Here is a 16032-nt window from a genome sequence, read left to right on the forward strand (position 1 = left end):
AAGTAATTGTAATGAAGATGCAATACCCTGCATGTGTAGTTTTCACAATAGTTCTTTGGGGGTATTTGCTACAGAAAACAGCTATATACATCGTGTGCGTGTGTGTGTTGGAATTCCTTCTGAAAAAAATAAAAATAAGTCTTATCTACTGATTGTGACGTTCTAATAGATGAATTTCCCGTTGTATAAAATTAGTGACCTGACTAAACTTTGTTTTTCTGGACAGGTCAATGTGGAAACGATGTTGAAAAGGTATATTTTTAAAATTTCAGTGCACTAGTTTCCATTAAACACTAAAGATGTATTGGTAAAAACCGATAGGCTTCTGTGAGTAATGTCAGTAATCTAGAATTCTATAAATTTGGCCAAACAGTGCATAGTATAAACGACAACACTGCACCATCACCACCACCAACAAAGCGTTTATCTCAAATACTTGGGATTAACTATATAAATCCTATTCTTCCACTTACTTGTAGTTTTGGTCATCTCTTGTTAACTATTATCATATCTTTCTAAATTGCTTCCAACCACGTACTTTTGGGTCAACTTCTACACCTCTTAGCCCCATAATAGGGCCATTCAGTACTTAGTATGAAAGTATAAAAAAATATAAAAGTTTTGAATGGCCATTTAGTGCCAACCAGTGTTGAAAAAATGATATCGCATAACGTAACGCTTATTTATTGTTAAGGGTTATGGAAAAAACGCAAAAAAAAACATAACGCATAACGTAGGTTATATTGTTTATTAATTATTTAAATTTTCTATAAATATAAATAAATTTAAATGACTTTATTAATTAGAATCATCAAAATTTTTAAACACAACATCGTAATTATCAAATATAGAAATATAATATCCCAATTTCTTAAACAAAAGTTAGTCATAGATGACCAATAACCACTCCAAAAAGCATCATCAAATGATCAAATACGTTAAGTTTAAAGCAATCAAACAAGTCCTAACAAAATCAAACACTTACAAGTTTCAATTTTCAAGTTTCAAGCTGTAATAAATCCTAAAAGATAAAATCATCATCCTCTAGTTCTCTCACAAAACAACTAAGTCATCCGCCTCTAGAGTGTAATTTGCATCCTCAGGATCCACTTCATCTTAAGTGGCGATCTCTTTTCCTTTTCGTGTAGAGGATGTAGAAATAATTTCAATCAACAACTCAAATATTTATTCAAGTAAACAAAACCATTGAAATGATCTAAGAATGCTTACAAGAACCATCAACTTCTTGTTTCTTTGTGGTTGGAGCATCTTTCTTAGTTCTTATCTTCTTCCACAGTAGCTAATAACTATATTATTAATTACAACGACATCGAGATACTCACTATTTTCATCATCACCATCTAGCCAACTCGGATCGTCCGGAAGACAAGGCTCCTCGACTAACCACTCATCATTAGGAGATATCTCATATAATAAAACGGGATAAAACGGGATCCATCTTACACATCCTCCACATATTTCTTTCTATTAGTTTGATATTGTACATGACATACACAAGAGAGTTAAGTTGCTCGTGCTCCAAACAACATCTCTTTTTCGAGTGACCTTCATGAAAGGATAACAACTTGTGAGCTTCTAAGATTAATGATATTAAGCTAAATTTTAGAAATGACATTTTCCGTAAGCATCCGGATGCACTAGTAGTGAACGAGAGAACACGAACTGCAAATCGCCTTAGTGTAGGAGTATTATCGCTAAATCTCTCCAACCAAGAAGCCATGCATTTAGAGATCGGAAATTAACATAACGAGCACCATTATTATTGAAAAAGATTGATAAAATTATTAAATTAATACTTGGACTACGTTGAGTAAGAGTCTTTTGAGCCATGGATGTTTCAAATTCTCCTCTCTTGTCCTTATAAGCATCTAGCTCACAATCAGCTATTGCTCTCTCAGGATCATGCGATTCATACACATGCGAAGCCCTTTCTTCACCCCCAAATCCTCACTAAATCTATACCCATAGAAATATCTCGGATTGAGGTAGTAAGCGGCAACATGGATAGGTCGATGCAACATTCGTCCATCTAGAATCAATTAATTTCCAATAAGGCATGTACACCCTCTTCTTTCTGCTGCATGCATCCGCGATCTTCTCCTTTGCACTATTCATCATCTCACATAAGAATGGCACAGAGGGTCTCACATCTGAATCCACTTCTCGAAGGACATAAACAAGTGGAAGAGTAGTGATAAAACAGAAGAGAACCTTTCCCCAAAACCCTCTCGTGTAAAGAACCTTCTCCTTTGCCTTCACTCATTTAGGCTTTTTTGCCCAAGTGCTCCTCTGAAACTCATAACTACCAAACATATTCTTTAAAGGATCTTTTAAAGAATACAACCTTTGCAGTGTTAAGAAGGATGTGGCAACGCGAATAACAGCAGGCCTCAATAGCTCCTTCCCACCTATGTACTTTCTCATTAAGCTCAAGACCTAACAATGATTGTAGATGAAGTGTATCATTGCTTTTGTATCTTCAAGTGTCTCCCGATGTGTATTCAATTTTCCAATGTCCTCTAATAGAAGGTCAATGCAATGTGCCGCACACGGTGACCAATAAAGTGACTTCCTCTTGTCCATAAGCTTCTTCCCGACAAGCACATATGAAGAATGGTTATCTGTGATGATTTGGAGAACATTCGTCTCCCCAATCTCCTCCACCATCTAATCAAGGCACTGAAAAAGATACTCCCCGTACTTAATAGCTGCCAATGCATTAATGGGCTTATAAAAAAAGTCCCCTCCCATGAGTTCACGAGGAAGTTAATTAAACTCCTACTTTTCTTGTCCGATGGCATCAGACATAAGAGTGCGCCCATATCTCCTAAGCCTTCTTATGAGTTGCCTTTATAGCATCTATATTCTTCACTTCATTCTTTAGCATACGAGTCCTTATCTCATAAGGAGTAGGAAGCTTCATCTCAGTCCCAAGCTTCCCCATTGACTCTGCCATCTCTCACCAATACAGACTGTTCAAGATGTTGAATGCCAATCCGTTACCGAAGATAAATCGGCTAATCTTATGACATCCCTCTATTCTCTTTTGATTCTACTCTCAATCGTCGTTTGACGGACTTGAATATTAACAAATTGATCTAATGGACCAGATGTTCTAAATTGTTAGACTTGGCTACTGCTATCATGTCCGCTTTGTGCCTCAATATCATCAATCTCCTATTGGATTGAATCTTCTTCCATCCTTGCAATTGATTGAGCTAGTGCTACCTTTCTCTCTTTTCCTAATTCCACTCCTTTTAGAAGTTCTGCACATTGCTTTTTCACTGCTGCTGGAACTTTCTCACATTTCTTCACCCCTTCCGAGTACTAGCAAGTGATGTTTCACCTATGTAACACCCGTCGTGATATGGTGATTGCAATACTTGCAATAGAGACTTTGATAAGATTTCCCCTCTTTCCAAATACCATGCTCTAACGGGATCTGAACTCTTAGAGCTAGACATTGTTCAATATTCTTTTCTACTGCACATATTCAGAAACAAACAAGCAAATCAAATTATCAATTTACAATCAAACTACATCAATTCAATCTATAACTAAATTGAGTCAACCATTCTACTATTTCTTAGACAAAATCAAAGATAAGAACCATTCTAGTTCCTATTGTTTCACTTTCATCTTTCATCACAATCAAACAATTAGTTTATAAATCAAAATCACCAAACTAAACAACTGTCGAACTATTAAATTGATATAGATGTTACTTTAATGAAAATCAGTGATTCAGTGTTGATTAGATTAGAGTAACTTAGAGTAATTAACTGCAATTCATTGTAAATAACTTTAACATAAAACAAATTTGATGAAAAATAAAAAAATAAAACCTCATTACCTCATTGAAGTGGTCGAGTCACTGGAGTGCACCATTCAACAAGACTTCGTCGTTGATGGACTGATGGAGAGAGCACAGGAGGAGGTACGGCCAAGGTCTCGTCGTCGATGGAGATAGATATAGAGAGTGAGCCATGGAGGAGCTGGAGATTTCGTAGTCGATGGAGATCGAGATGGAGAGAGCTGAGGAGGAGCGAGGGGCTGAGAGCTTGACGTCGATGGAGATGGAGATGATGGGAAGTTCGGGTTTTTTTAGTTTGTCTCTACTGGGAGAAATCGGGACTGAAAACTAAGGGGGGAGGCTAGGATATCTTAGTAGAAAAGACTCAAAAAGAGTTGGGATTGATTAGATCTGGACGGTGGAAAATATCCACTTATCCAAATCTGATACACAATATAACCCAAAAAAACTTAAGTTTTAAAACCCTTAACGTAACGCTCCATAAAAGCGTTTTATTTGGGTTTTTTGGACTGTTATGTAATATTTTGGTCTCGTTATGTCATGAAACGGGTTATAACGGGTCACAAAACGCGTTTTTTAATACATTGGTGCTGAGTGATGATAATTTCTGTAAGTATGACATATTACAAACTAGTTATCTATGCAATGCACTAGTTTAAATTAATATTGTTGTATGTATCTTAGACATTTGGGTAAATAGAGAGGATAAAAATAAGTTTTTTTTTGGAAATTGAGAACAAAATGAATGGATTATAGGAAATTGAGAGATGAAGAAAAAAATTTCTCCAAGATATTGAGGATAGTGGATTAAGATAAGATGGTGGCAAAATGATGATTAGTTATTAAATGTTATTGCCCTTGGAATTTTTCAAGTGGTAAAAAAATGCAATCGGGTATTTATTTTATTTATATCGATAAGAGATGAAAATTAGCTTAATGATTAAGTTAGATGCAAGTGAAAAACATAAATATGCCTAAGCTAATTGATAATTAACAAAAAAAAATTTACTGAAATGTGTACACGAGTACTAAGTTGAAAGAAACCTTGATATCTTATGAGACCTTGATATCTTATGAGAATTCTTGCCACGCAGTAAGTGTGATAACCAACTATACAAATGGAAATAGTCAAACTATGTAATCAGATGAAAAGATTCCACAACTTCTTAGAGCATGTGATAACTAATAATTGACGAGTTTATTAAAAATTAAAAGGCAAAGAAATAGTTGGGGTTTTGTTTGGGGGGAGGTCATTTTGGATGTGTTAAAAGAGTTGTTTTTCTTCTTTTTGTAAACCTGTCTAAATTTGTCCATAAAGTACATATCTCGCATACACAGCTGACACGGTAAAATATCTGGCTAGATTTGTTTATGCTAAAATATACACTCTGTGATGTAACTGGATGCTTATGGTCATTTCTATGTGCCCAAGGGCTGGTAAACAATCCTGTGAGGTAAGCACATAAGCATCTGTCAAACTTGCCTTCAAGAAAGAAAGAGGAAGCTGCTTCCTCTTGGCTTGTATCACTATGTTGAAAGGGAAAGTTCATGCAGGTAGCTTAACTCGTCAAGAATGTCTTTCATCTAAAGCGAGCAATCGGTAAAGTTAACAGAAACTAACTTGAAATCATTACATTCTTTTTAAGTTAGTGATTCTTATGGTTGGCTGGTCTATGGATTCGCTAATGTTTCCCATAAAAAGCTTAGAGGGTGTTTAGGGCCTTATTTTTTGGAAGATTTAATCTAGGTTAACTTTTGATGGCGATAGTCTATTATGATTTTTTTTATAAAAATGTATTGGTAAAATAGGTATGTACTCGGTCAAACCTAGCTTAATTAGGTGAGATTATATGCCGGTTTTTTATAAGTTAGGAAATCCCAAATTTTTTAAATGAGAATTAAAAGCTAGATTATTTTTTGGTGTCACCAAATACTTAAATTGTGAATAAGCTAGCTTATAAGCTATTTTGACCAAAGAATGAGTCCTCCCAAACACCCTCTAGTGTAAGCAAGGTTTTAAATATGCTAGTTAGGAGGATCCCAGTCCCATGTAATGTCGTGACAGCTTATCAAACCTGATTGTGAGAGGATGAATTTGTTTTTGTCAATCAGGTCGAAGTCCTTACAACCAAGCATTCTGAAATCTGATCTATAGTCCTTGCCTTATATTTTTAATCCTTGGGTATTTGCATTATGAAATTCTGCCAGTGGCCACATATTTAAGCGGATTTAAAAATAAAATGCTGCTGCTCAAATCTAGGTTTCTGCCCATGACAGGGGAGCTCAACTTGCAGGGCATGTTTGAATATAAAATTACTTTGAAGTGTTGGTGTAGTGAAAGGGACCTTTAATAGATGTTTTATATTATCTCCTCCTTTAAGCCACCCCCTCCCCCCCCCCCACCCCCAATAAAAAAAAAACACCCTAATTTGCTGTTTTAATGTTCCTCCCCACCCCCCACCCCCAATAAAAAAAAAACACCCTAATTTGCTGTTTTAATGTTCTTACTTGTTGGAAAAAATTTTCTTGTGACTGAAGTTATTAAGTGGAAAGAAACATTTGCATACTAAATCCATATGCCAATATCCTAACTTGTTTCTAGTTTTCGGCTGTAAGTGTATGTTAGTTGGAAGGCTCCCATGTAATTTGTGACACCCGTCAAACCTGATTGTGAGATGATGGATTTGTTTTTATCTGTCAGATCGAAGTCTGTATGACCAAGCACTCTGAGATCAGGTTTATAGTTCTTGTCTTATATTTTTGAACCTTGGCTATTTCTACTATTTAGTTAAGCCATTTTAAATTTTTTTGCGCTTATTTATTTATTTCAATTCTGTTCTACTAGCCTAACCCTTATTCTATTCCTCTTCTGTGTCTTATCTGATTTTCATGGCATATGGTTAAATCTGTTTGCCTGCACAGGCCTTGTACATCCAGTCCATGCAGTCTCTAGGACTTCCTCTGATTCCTCATCGACCTTATATATATTATTTGTTAGCCAGTCTTTAGTTTTATATGCGTTCAGACTTGACCGCTCAAACTGTAGATTCATACAAGAACTCCTTTGATTGTTTATCTCGTCGAAGAAGAGCTATCTGCTGATTCTTTTTTTGTTTAACGTCATCAGAAAAAATTTGGCAGTTGCCACCAATTTCTTTTAGCATGTTATATTTTCCGTTATGAGAAGGTTAAACTTTAACCGACCAACTTGTTCCATGAAAAAAGAAACCCATTGTTATCATAGATTTTATTTTTCTTCTGAAAGTTGCCTTCTACTTACTGAGACTAACTAGTACTTTGTTTCAAAAATCTTCTCAATTGTTCTAATAGAGAATTATAATATCTACAAGCCATGAGAAGACTGCACCTTGAAACTGTTGCCTTGTATCTATGTCATTGTCAGTAACACATAGAAAATGTATTGGCATAGGGTTTGTCCTGAAATAAAATCTGTATTGCCTTCTTTCACATTGTTACGTTGGCAAGTTATAACCACGAGTATGTCAGTTCCTGTATCCAACATTTCTCTCAATTAATTGTGTTATCTTATAAAATACTTTTTAATTTAGGATACTGACCTCTAATACTTTTATTTTCACAGATATTGTGATCACATGTGTTAATCTTTTTTGGTTTACCCTACAGTCCTACTCTCTTTATGTGTAAATCGTTTGTCTATTATTCTTATGAACGAAATAGCAAACATTTCATGTATCATCTATTTATTCTGTAATTCTCAGAATGAAGGTGAAATTTTTGTTAGTACTTCGGTAGGTGATTTCATTCATTATTTGGAATAATTTGTTTACATCGAATCAGACTGTTTCAGGAAAGTACTGCAGGGGTAATGGCATGCTGAATTATGATTTATTATTTTCTTACCATGAAGCATCTGAATTTCAGAATTAACATCAATTTACAAGATTTTTCTGTGTTATTTTTCAGGCCTTGGATGCTTTGCTTGATATATCTTCATCTTACAATCAATCTATGAAGAGGGATCATGGTAATTATTCATTTAAATTTGCTGAATTATCAAGCGGAGCATCTCAAGAGAATGACATTTATTCATATCAGGTGCTTGTTAAGCTTTTTATTTTCCGACGCCTTATTCTGTTTTATGTTTCACTCTATTTCTTCATTTCACATATTCGGTGAGATATCCTGTTTTTTCTGTGTTTGAGTAATCTTTTTATTCTATAGCTAAACGATTGGTTGATTAGCAGCTGTAACAGTAAATATAGCTACTGTTGTATCTTCAGAGGGTTCAAAATTGTGAAAGCATTACTTATGATTGGCTTTGTGTACAATTCCAGGTTAAGTTGGCTAACATCATTGACCAAAGTCAACACTCGAAACTCTGGTTTAGCGAATTTGGTGGTGTTGCATCTATAAATATAAGTTTTGTTGAGAACAATGGAAATTTGGCTTGTTCTTGTATTGCATGTTACCCCTACCACCATAGATGCCTTTGTCTTGTTTGGATAGTTATGGATAACAACTTGATTAAGCTGTCTATTTATCTTTGTGTTTCTTGTTAACTCACAGTTTTGAGCATGTCACCTGTTCATTCAACAAAACTCATGAGCCTTAATGCACTCCTGTATTGTGTATATTTGTCACAGATTACAGATAAGACATCAGACTCGACATATCATCCATCTGAAAAAGAAAATGACATCCTACAGTATGCGGGATATGGTTGCAGGTGAGCTAACTCTGGTCTTTATTATTTTTAAATATATTCTCTGTAATTTATAGAAGTGGTTTCACATATATGCAAGCTTTACTGTGAAGGAGTTCCAGGTGTTGTCCGATATATTAAGGATAGACCCTCCAGAACCCTTATTTCATCCCTTTTTTTGTGTGCTCAATACCTGAGACTCTATAGCCATGCTTTGTTGATTTCAATAGGCTTTTTCAATAAGTTACAATCTCCAAAGATTGTTAGTACACTAGCTTTGGGAATGGGGGAAATGCCAAAGAGATTGTGCACAAGTTGTTAGTTGCAACTTGCAAGATTGATTTAGTCTATCCTGATGTTCCTACCTCAAGCGGGTTCTCTCTTTACAATTAATCTGCGTGTCTATGGCAGGACTCACATGCCTAATGGTTAGGTGGGTGATGTAAAGAAACTTGTGTACTCTTGTGTCCAACAAGAAATAAAATATATAACATGATGAAATTTATTATAACTTGTAATAATTGAATATACTAATACATTCCAAAGAGATTGTGCACAAGTTGTTAGTTGCAACTTGCAAGATTGATTTAGTCTATCCTTGATGTTCCTACCTCAAGCGGGTTCTCTGTTTACAATTAATCAGTGTGTCTATGACGGGACTCACATGCCTAATGGTTAGGTGGGTGATGTAAAGAAACTTGTGTACTCTTGTTTCCAACAAGAAAAAAAATATATAACACGATAAAATTTATTATAACTTGTAATAATTGAATATACTAATACATTTTCAACATCTAGGCAGCGATGTGTATCTATGACTTTGACTGATAAGTGTGCCATATATATGTCTTAACATGTTTTCCAAAATAATGATGTCTAATATGAAAATCGACACTGTTCATCATGTACTGCATACTGGAATACATACAGAAAATATCGTTAGAATAAATTCCATTTGGTATCACTTGCAGTCATGATTTCAGAATTCCATTATCAGAAGATGCAATTGGAAACCATGTTTTTTTTTGTTTCTTGAAATCGCTAGGGTGAAATCTAATAGATTGCAATTCCATTTGTGTTGTTGGATCCAATTAAATTTCACCGCTACCTTATTTGTTGGATGTATAATGTAATTAAAGGTGTGGGGCAACCCCAAAATTTTAGATGATATGTCTCTTTTAAATATAGTGGAGTCTGGATTCTAACGCAATAGAAATTGAGACAAGTACGTGTGGCTACACATGCAAGTGTGCACTCACAAGTGACAAGTATCTGATAATATGGTAACTCTTATTTTTCTATAAGTAATAAATTTAATCTGCAGTTTATAAGGAATAGCTTAGTGAGTCGATCTGATATATTACACCCTTTGCCTACTAAGTTATAGGCTTTAAAATCAAACTGAAAGTAAATGCATACGGAAACAAGCGCTGATGTTGAAAAAAATACTTGAAAAGTGTCTAAAATGCAAGAAGTGCAATTTGTGTTAAAGTTTCCCAAATGACAATATATTATGAAAATGCTGAAAATTTTGAGAAGTGTTCGACACATGTTCAAGAAGAAGTAGTATTTTTATTTGGTAAACAATATGTATATGCGGCTTCATGAATGAAGTGTCTGCGGTATATATATATATATATATATTGTAATTGGAGATCTACTAATTACAGGGAAACCAAATTACTTTGTTTCCTTCATATGACATATTTCAAAGTCCTGTTTTGAGATTCCAAGCAAGCAGAACCTAAACTGTTTCCAAAATTATATATCTAGTAAACAAGTACTTTCTTGCTATACAAACTGTGTGTATAGATGCGTTTGACTCCACAACAGTTTTATGCATTTCAGATGCAATAAATTTAAGAGGTTTTTGTCTTTTAACTCAAAGTTTTACCCCAATTTATTTAAAGACCCACCAACTTTTATGAACACTTATAAGGCCAGTGTACCCCAAATCACTTATTTTTAAACCCAATCTATACAATACCTTCTATCATTGTACTCTATTTCCCCAATAAATACAAAATTCCAAAATTAACCTTCTTCCTTAGATAAACTCTCCTTTTTTCCTTCATTCGTCTCACAAAATCAAAATCTAAGAGCAACCAACATGAATTCTTTTAGACTCTCATCTCCCCTATTCCCTAGACTCTCCAATTGCGAAATACCCTTCGGCTTTATCATGCGTCAAAACGGAGCTCCGGCAGTGGCGGCGAAAATGAGCCAGTCTCTAACATGCGCTCGGTCAAGTGACAAGCACAAATTCTTCAGAGCTATTCAAGCTGGAGGCTTGGAGACAGTGACGTATTTTCTCTCCACCGAGCCCCAAATGCTCCGACGAACCACCTTTTTTGACCACCTATTCGCCAAAATATAGCTCTTTATGATCATAGTATAGCCCTTTATTAATAAAACACAGCTCTTTATGGTTTGAAATTTCTAAAAATTAGTAGAATAAATCGAGTCAGTTTTTTCTGAGTAATGTAAACATGTGATGATGTATACAATGTGTTGTTTGATCAATTATTTATGTCGACGAGAGGTCCACTCAATTTTTTAGTTTTTGAAAAAGTATAGCTTTTTATACTAAAGTGTAGCACCTTATCATAAAACTATAGCTCTTTCTGACCGTAGTATAGCTCTTTATTGATAAAGTATAGCTCATTATCGCCTCTGAAAATTTTAAAACTTAGTGAAATAAATCAAATCAATTTTTTCTGAGTAATGTAAACATTTGATGATGTACGCTCTATCTGCAATCAAGTTAGTTGGCGCTACGTGCGACTTCAGTTGACAAAAGTGAACAACATAGCGCTAGCGCTCGCGAAGAACTCCGCATGAATGGGAACCACAACTGCTTCTGTGCCCCAATCCTCTTTTGAAAGATCTATTGTGTTGTGTGATCAATTGTTCATGTCGATGAGAGGTACACTCAATTTTCCAATTTTTAGAAAAGTATAACTCTTTATAGTATAGCTTAGCACCTTACCATGGAAGTATAGCTCTTTGTGTTAAAATATAGCTCTTTATGACCATAGTATAGCTCCTTACTGATAAAGTATAGCTTTTTATGGTCTCTACAAATTCTGAAATTTAGTGGTAAATCAAATTAGTTTTTTCCTGAGCAATGTAAATGTGTGATGACGTAGACAATGTGTTGTTTGATCAATTATTCATGTCCACGAGAGGTTCACTCTCAATTTTCTAATTTTTGAAAAAGTATAGCTCTGTATACTAAAGTGTAACATCTTATTATGAAGATATAGCTCTTTATGCTAAAGCATAGCTCTTTATGACTATAGCATAGCTCTTTACTGACAAAGTATAGCTCTTTATGGTCTCTAGAAATTCTAAAACTTAGTGGAATATATTAAATTTATTTTTTGTGAGCAATGTAAATATGTGATGATGTAGACAATATGTTGTTTGATTAATTATTCATGTCAATGAGAAGTCCACTCAAATTTTTAGCTTTTTGAAAAAGTTTAGCTCTTTGTAGTAATGTAGCACCTTATCATGAAGGTATAGCTTTTTATGCCAAAATATAGCTCTTTATGAGCATAGCATAGCTCTTTACTGATAAACTATAGCTCTTTACGGTCTCTAGAAATTCTGAAACTTATTGGAATAAATCAAATTAGTTTTTTTTAACAATGTAAACGTGTGATGATGTATATAATGTGTTGTTTGATCAATAATTCATGTCGAAGAGAGGTTCACTCTTAATTTTCTGATTTGTGGAAAAGTATAGCTCTTTATTTTTCACATAAACATCTACACATTTCTCATAAAAAAGCTATTATTTTGTCCATAAAGAGCTACGTTTTTCATTAAAGAGCTATACTTTTGTTATAAAGAGCTACAATATATCATAAGAACTACAGTGTATCATAAAGAGTTATAGCCCTTTCAGAACAACAGATTACTCGTTATGAGTTCTATATCATTCATAAACTCCATTGGCGATTGACGACTTGCTATATAATCTTTATAAATGATACAAATCGACCAAAAAACTTCTTAAAGCATTTAGTCAAACATGTAATATGCATCAAATAAATTCTATTTAATACACATAATCCTGTTAAATATTACAAATCAACTAAAAATCTTTTTGAAGCATTTTATCAAACACACAATATACAAAAATCTGTCTATACATATTCGCATTCCAAACCTTAAATTCAAAGTCTAATTCAATCCAACATAAAAGTAATCTTGAGACTGTAAGCAAATGTGGTGGAGCTGATCTTTAAGCAAGGACCTCGTTGAACGGTTAAAGTCAAGATAGAGGATGGAAGAGAGTTGGTCGGAGCAGTCGGCAGTCGAGGACGAGCTTGAAGTGTTTGTGCTTGTTGGCCATAGAGTGGAGGGAAAGCTGGTGGGCTTGATGTCGCATGTAAGCTTCATGATGAAGTCTTTTGTGGAGGAAGTGGAGGAGTGATAGGAGGAAGAACATAAAGCTCAATTAGGAGGAAAGAGAGTCAAGGGGTAAGTTGGGGAGTAGAGGAGGAGATCGGTGATTAATGGGATGGTGAAAAGTTGTTTGGAAGGGAGCAGAGAGTAGAAGAGAGAATGAAGAAGAGGGTAATATGAGGATATTGAGTTTTTAATATGTATATAATGTATACTTATACGTATTATGAAGAATTGGGTTTAAAAATAAGTGATCTTTGTATTTTTAGGTTTAAGAGGCATTTTATAAGTGCATGGGTTTAAACATAAGTTGGAGTAAAACTTTGGGGTAAAAGACAAAAAAACCCTAAATTTAAAAGCAACAATTCTATAGGCGAGGTATTTTTTTACTAGTTACATGTTATATATTTATTAGAAAATAAAAATTTATATGATAAAGTTTATGTATCTGCAGCTTCTAAAGAAAATTTGTCCTTGGTAAAAGCTATGTTTTTGCACATCGTATATTGGTAGATATAGGCTGTAATTAGTCATCGATCTGGTCTAAGGAAAATTTGTTCTGGACAACATGGTAAGTGAATCTGTCAAATCATGACATGGTAAACAGAAATAATATATGTTATGTTTTGTATAGACTACTTGAAATTATATAGTTTTTTGTGCATTAACTGTTCAATTTCCTTGTTACACCATGCATAATATGTGATATTGATAATTTTTTAACACAGCTGCACACACGACTAATATGAAAGGTGCGAGGGAACGCCATGGTACAAGGACAACTTGAACTCAAATCTTGATAGCAAAACAAGAAATGCTACAAGTCAAATGGAAAAGTCCATAATGTCAGTTTTTGATCTACATATTTTAAATGCTTTGCCCAATGTTTTGAAACCCAATCAAATCCGTTAACTTATTCCCCAAATGCTAATCGTGATTATTTTTTATTATTTTTGGTGGATTATTTTTTGGGCTTTTTGTGAGTGGATTATTTTGGATTATAATCCACCAAAAAGATAAGCTACGGTACCCTAGCTTATTTTTTGGTGGTTGTAATTCATGAAGTTTGACCAAGTAAAAGCAATTTTACCCCTTATGAAAAAATTGTATTAATGAGTGCTGTAATGCTTAAATTCAGAGTCATGTCCTTTTTGGTCATTTTGACAACAATGGTAGCTTATAATCCGCTAATTTGTCAAACATGTAAAGTTTGAAAACAGACTATAATCCACTAAATTTACTGAATACTTTGGATTATAATGCACAAATGGATTACAATTTAAGTGGATTATAAGTCAGTTCCCAAACAGGCAAACATGCTCTTAATACCAGAGTGTTTGACCTGAAGACATAGTTGTTTTATGCAACAAGGGGATGTATTGATAAATTCTTATTCTTTTCCTGCAAAACATGTTAATGTTTTGGTTTCATTGTAGGGACAACAATAGTCATCTTGTTAATACTGAGGAGCAACCCCATTCCAGGTCGAGAGATATAAATCCAGCTCTTCAGCAAAAGGTGCTAGAGTCTTTATTTAAAATCCCTGACAGTCCCACAAATGAATCAAATTCTATGAACTGGAAGAAGCTGGTGCAGCAAGTGGAGTCATTTGGGCAAGGGCTGGAGTACCGTAATGGCAACATTACAGAACCTCTTCTAAATACGAGTATGGTACTTGATTTTATTTTTAGCTGTTTTAGTGCACTGCTCACTTGTTTGGTTAAGCTGTATTTAAGTTATCAATTTGGGGTCTGTTTGTTAAGTAGTAATTGAGTTGCATGCAACTAAAGCTACTAGTAGGCCTTTTTTCTTGGTAAGTATTTTTCCATTTGCGCTTTGGTTAGATGTTAGTTAAGTTTCTTTAAGTGTAGCGCTGCTCGTTTTTTCTGTAAATGAACCAGCAGTATAGTTCATTAGCTCCAGCTACTAGTCTGGGCTTATCTCATGCAGTGCAATTGCTACAACTGTATAATACTAGCAAATCTCTTCTTTCGTAGGAGGTTAGAAAACAAGTTTACGTGACCTGCTTGCATGTATGCCTGAAAGATGCTGAGATGTATGTAGGTGACCACCAAATTGACAAGGATTATGCACTGCCATTCCCTGAGTAACAGGATAGTTTCTTTGCATGAGAGTTGTATGCATAAAAGTTAGTTTAAACGTGTTCGTAGAGGAAGGACATAGGGTAGGGGTATCTAAGTGTCTTGAAGTGTCAGACACATGTAACTTCTGAACTTTGGCACTATACTGTAGCTATATTCATAGGCGGGCAACTATGTCTACAAATATGTCTTTCTGCTTTGTTTCTAAGAAACTTTAGTTAGATATTTACTTCACCTGGCTATGACTTGAGGTCTTTCATATGAAGGGTTAGCTTAGAGTAGAAAAGTTTATATTCTTTGGCATGTTAGGTTGATAGATTACAAGCGTTTTTTAGTGTCCTTAATGTTTTAAGGTGCTGACACATTAAGACTCTGGCATATGATTTACACACGTACTAGTGGTAGAAAACATTTCCTGGACACTTCAGTTTACAAGATTTTGCGGTATTGGAGATTTGACTTGGCAATGCAATTGGAATACCATGTCTGATGACTCCGATATGGGTCTTGGACAGAAAACGGGAATCATAGGGGAAGAATAGAAACAAGAAGTATTAATGACTATGTTTTTTACTCCAATGACATCATAACTCTTGTCATTTGTTTACTGCATGATGATAGTTAAATAGTGCTATGAGGACTTATTGCTCCATTAAATATGAGAGCATGCATTTTCTTCTACACATGTTTGCATCCATGTTTATGTACCTACATAGGCACAGTAGACATCTTGGTGTCTACTTTTTTAATTTTCTTATGTTGTACAAACGTTACGACACTAAGGCATTTGAATTTCATGTCCCATGTGTATGCACCACTGATGGTAGACATGGACGAAGTACCTGTTCTCAGTACTATCGATCATTGTTCTACTTCTATCTTGCGTATAGATAACTAGTACCCATTCTCAGTACTATCGATCATTGTTCTATCTTGCGTATAGATAACTAGTACATTTTTTTTACCAGCAAAAGTTAACTCCTTGTTCCTCAAGC

General features: G+C 34.6%; 1 protein-coding gene across 2 annotated transcripts in view; it reads left to right on the forward strand.

Moving 5' to 3' along the window:
• LOC109844429 (SMR domain-containing protein At5g58720) overlaps window positions 1-16032 on the forward strand; it is a 33969-nt gene that overhangs the window by 5948 nt on the left and 11989 nt on the right. Inside the window, exons 2-5 of one of the 2 annotated variants that reach the window (XM_020413449.1) lie at window positions 227-252; window positions 7781-7912; window positions 8461-8543; window positions 14420-14601. In XM_020413449.1, the coding sequence (XP_020269038.1) occupies window positions 227-252; window positions 7781-7912; window positions 8461-8543; window positions 14420-14601 (423 nt within the window). Of the gene's footprint in view, window positions 1-226; window positions 253-7780; window positions 7913-8460; window positions 8544-14371; window positions 14602-16032 lie in introns of both variants that reach the window. The other variant, XM_020413448.1, reaches the window with a different exon arrangement.

Source organism: Asparagus officinalis, chromosome 6, assembly GCF_001876935.1.
Source record: "Asparagus officinalis chromosome 6, Aspof.V1, whole genome shotgun sequence".
Classification (NCBI taxonomy): Eukaryota; Viridiplantae; Streptophyta; class Magnoliopsida; order Asparagales; family Asparagaceae; genus Asparagus; species Asparagus officinalis.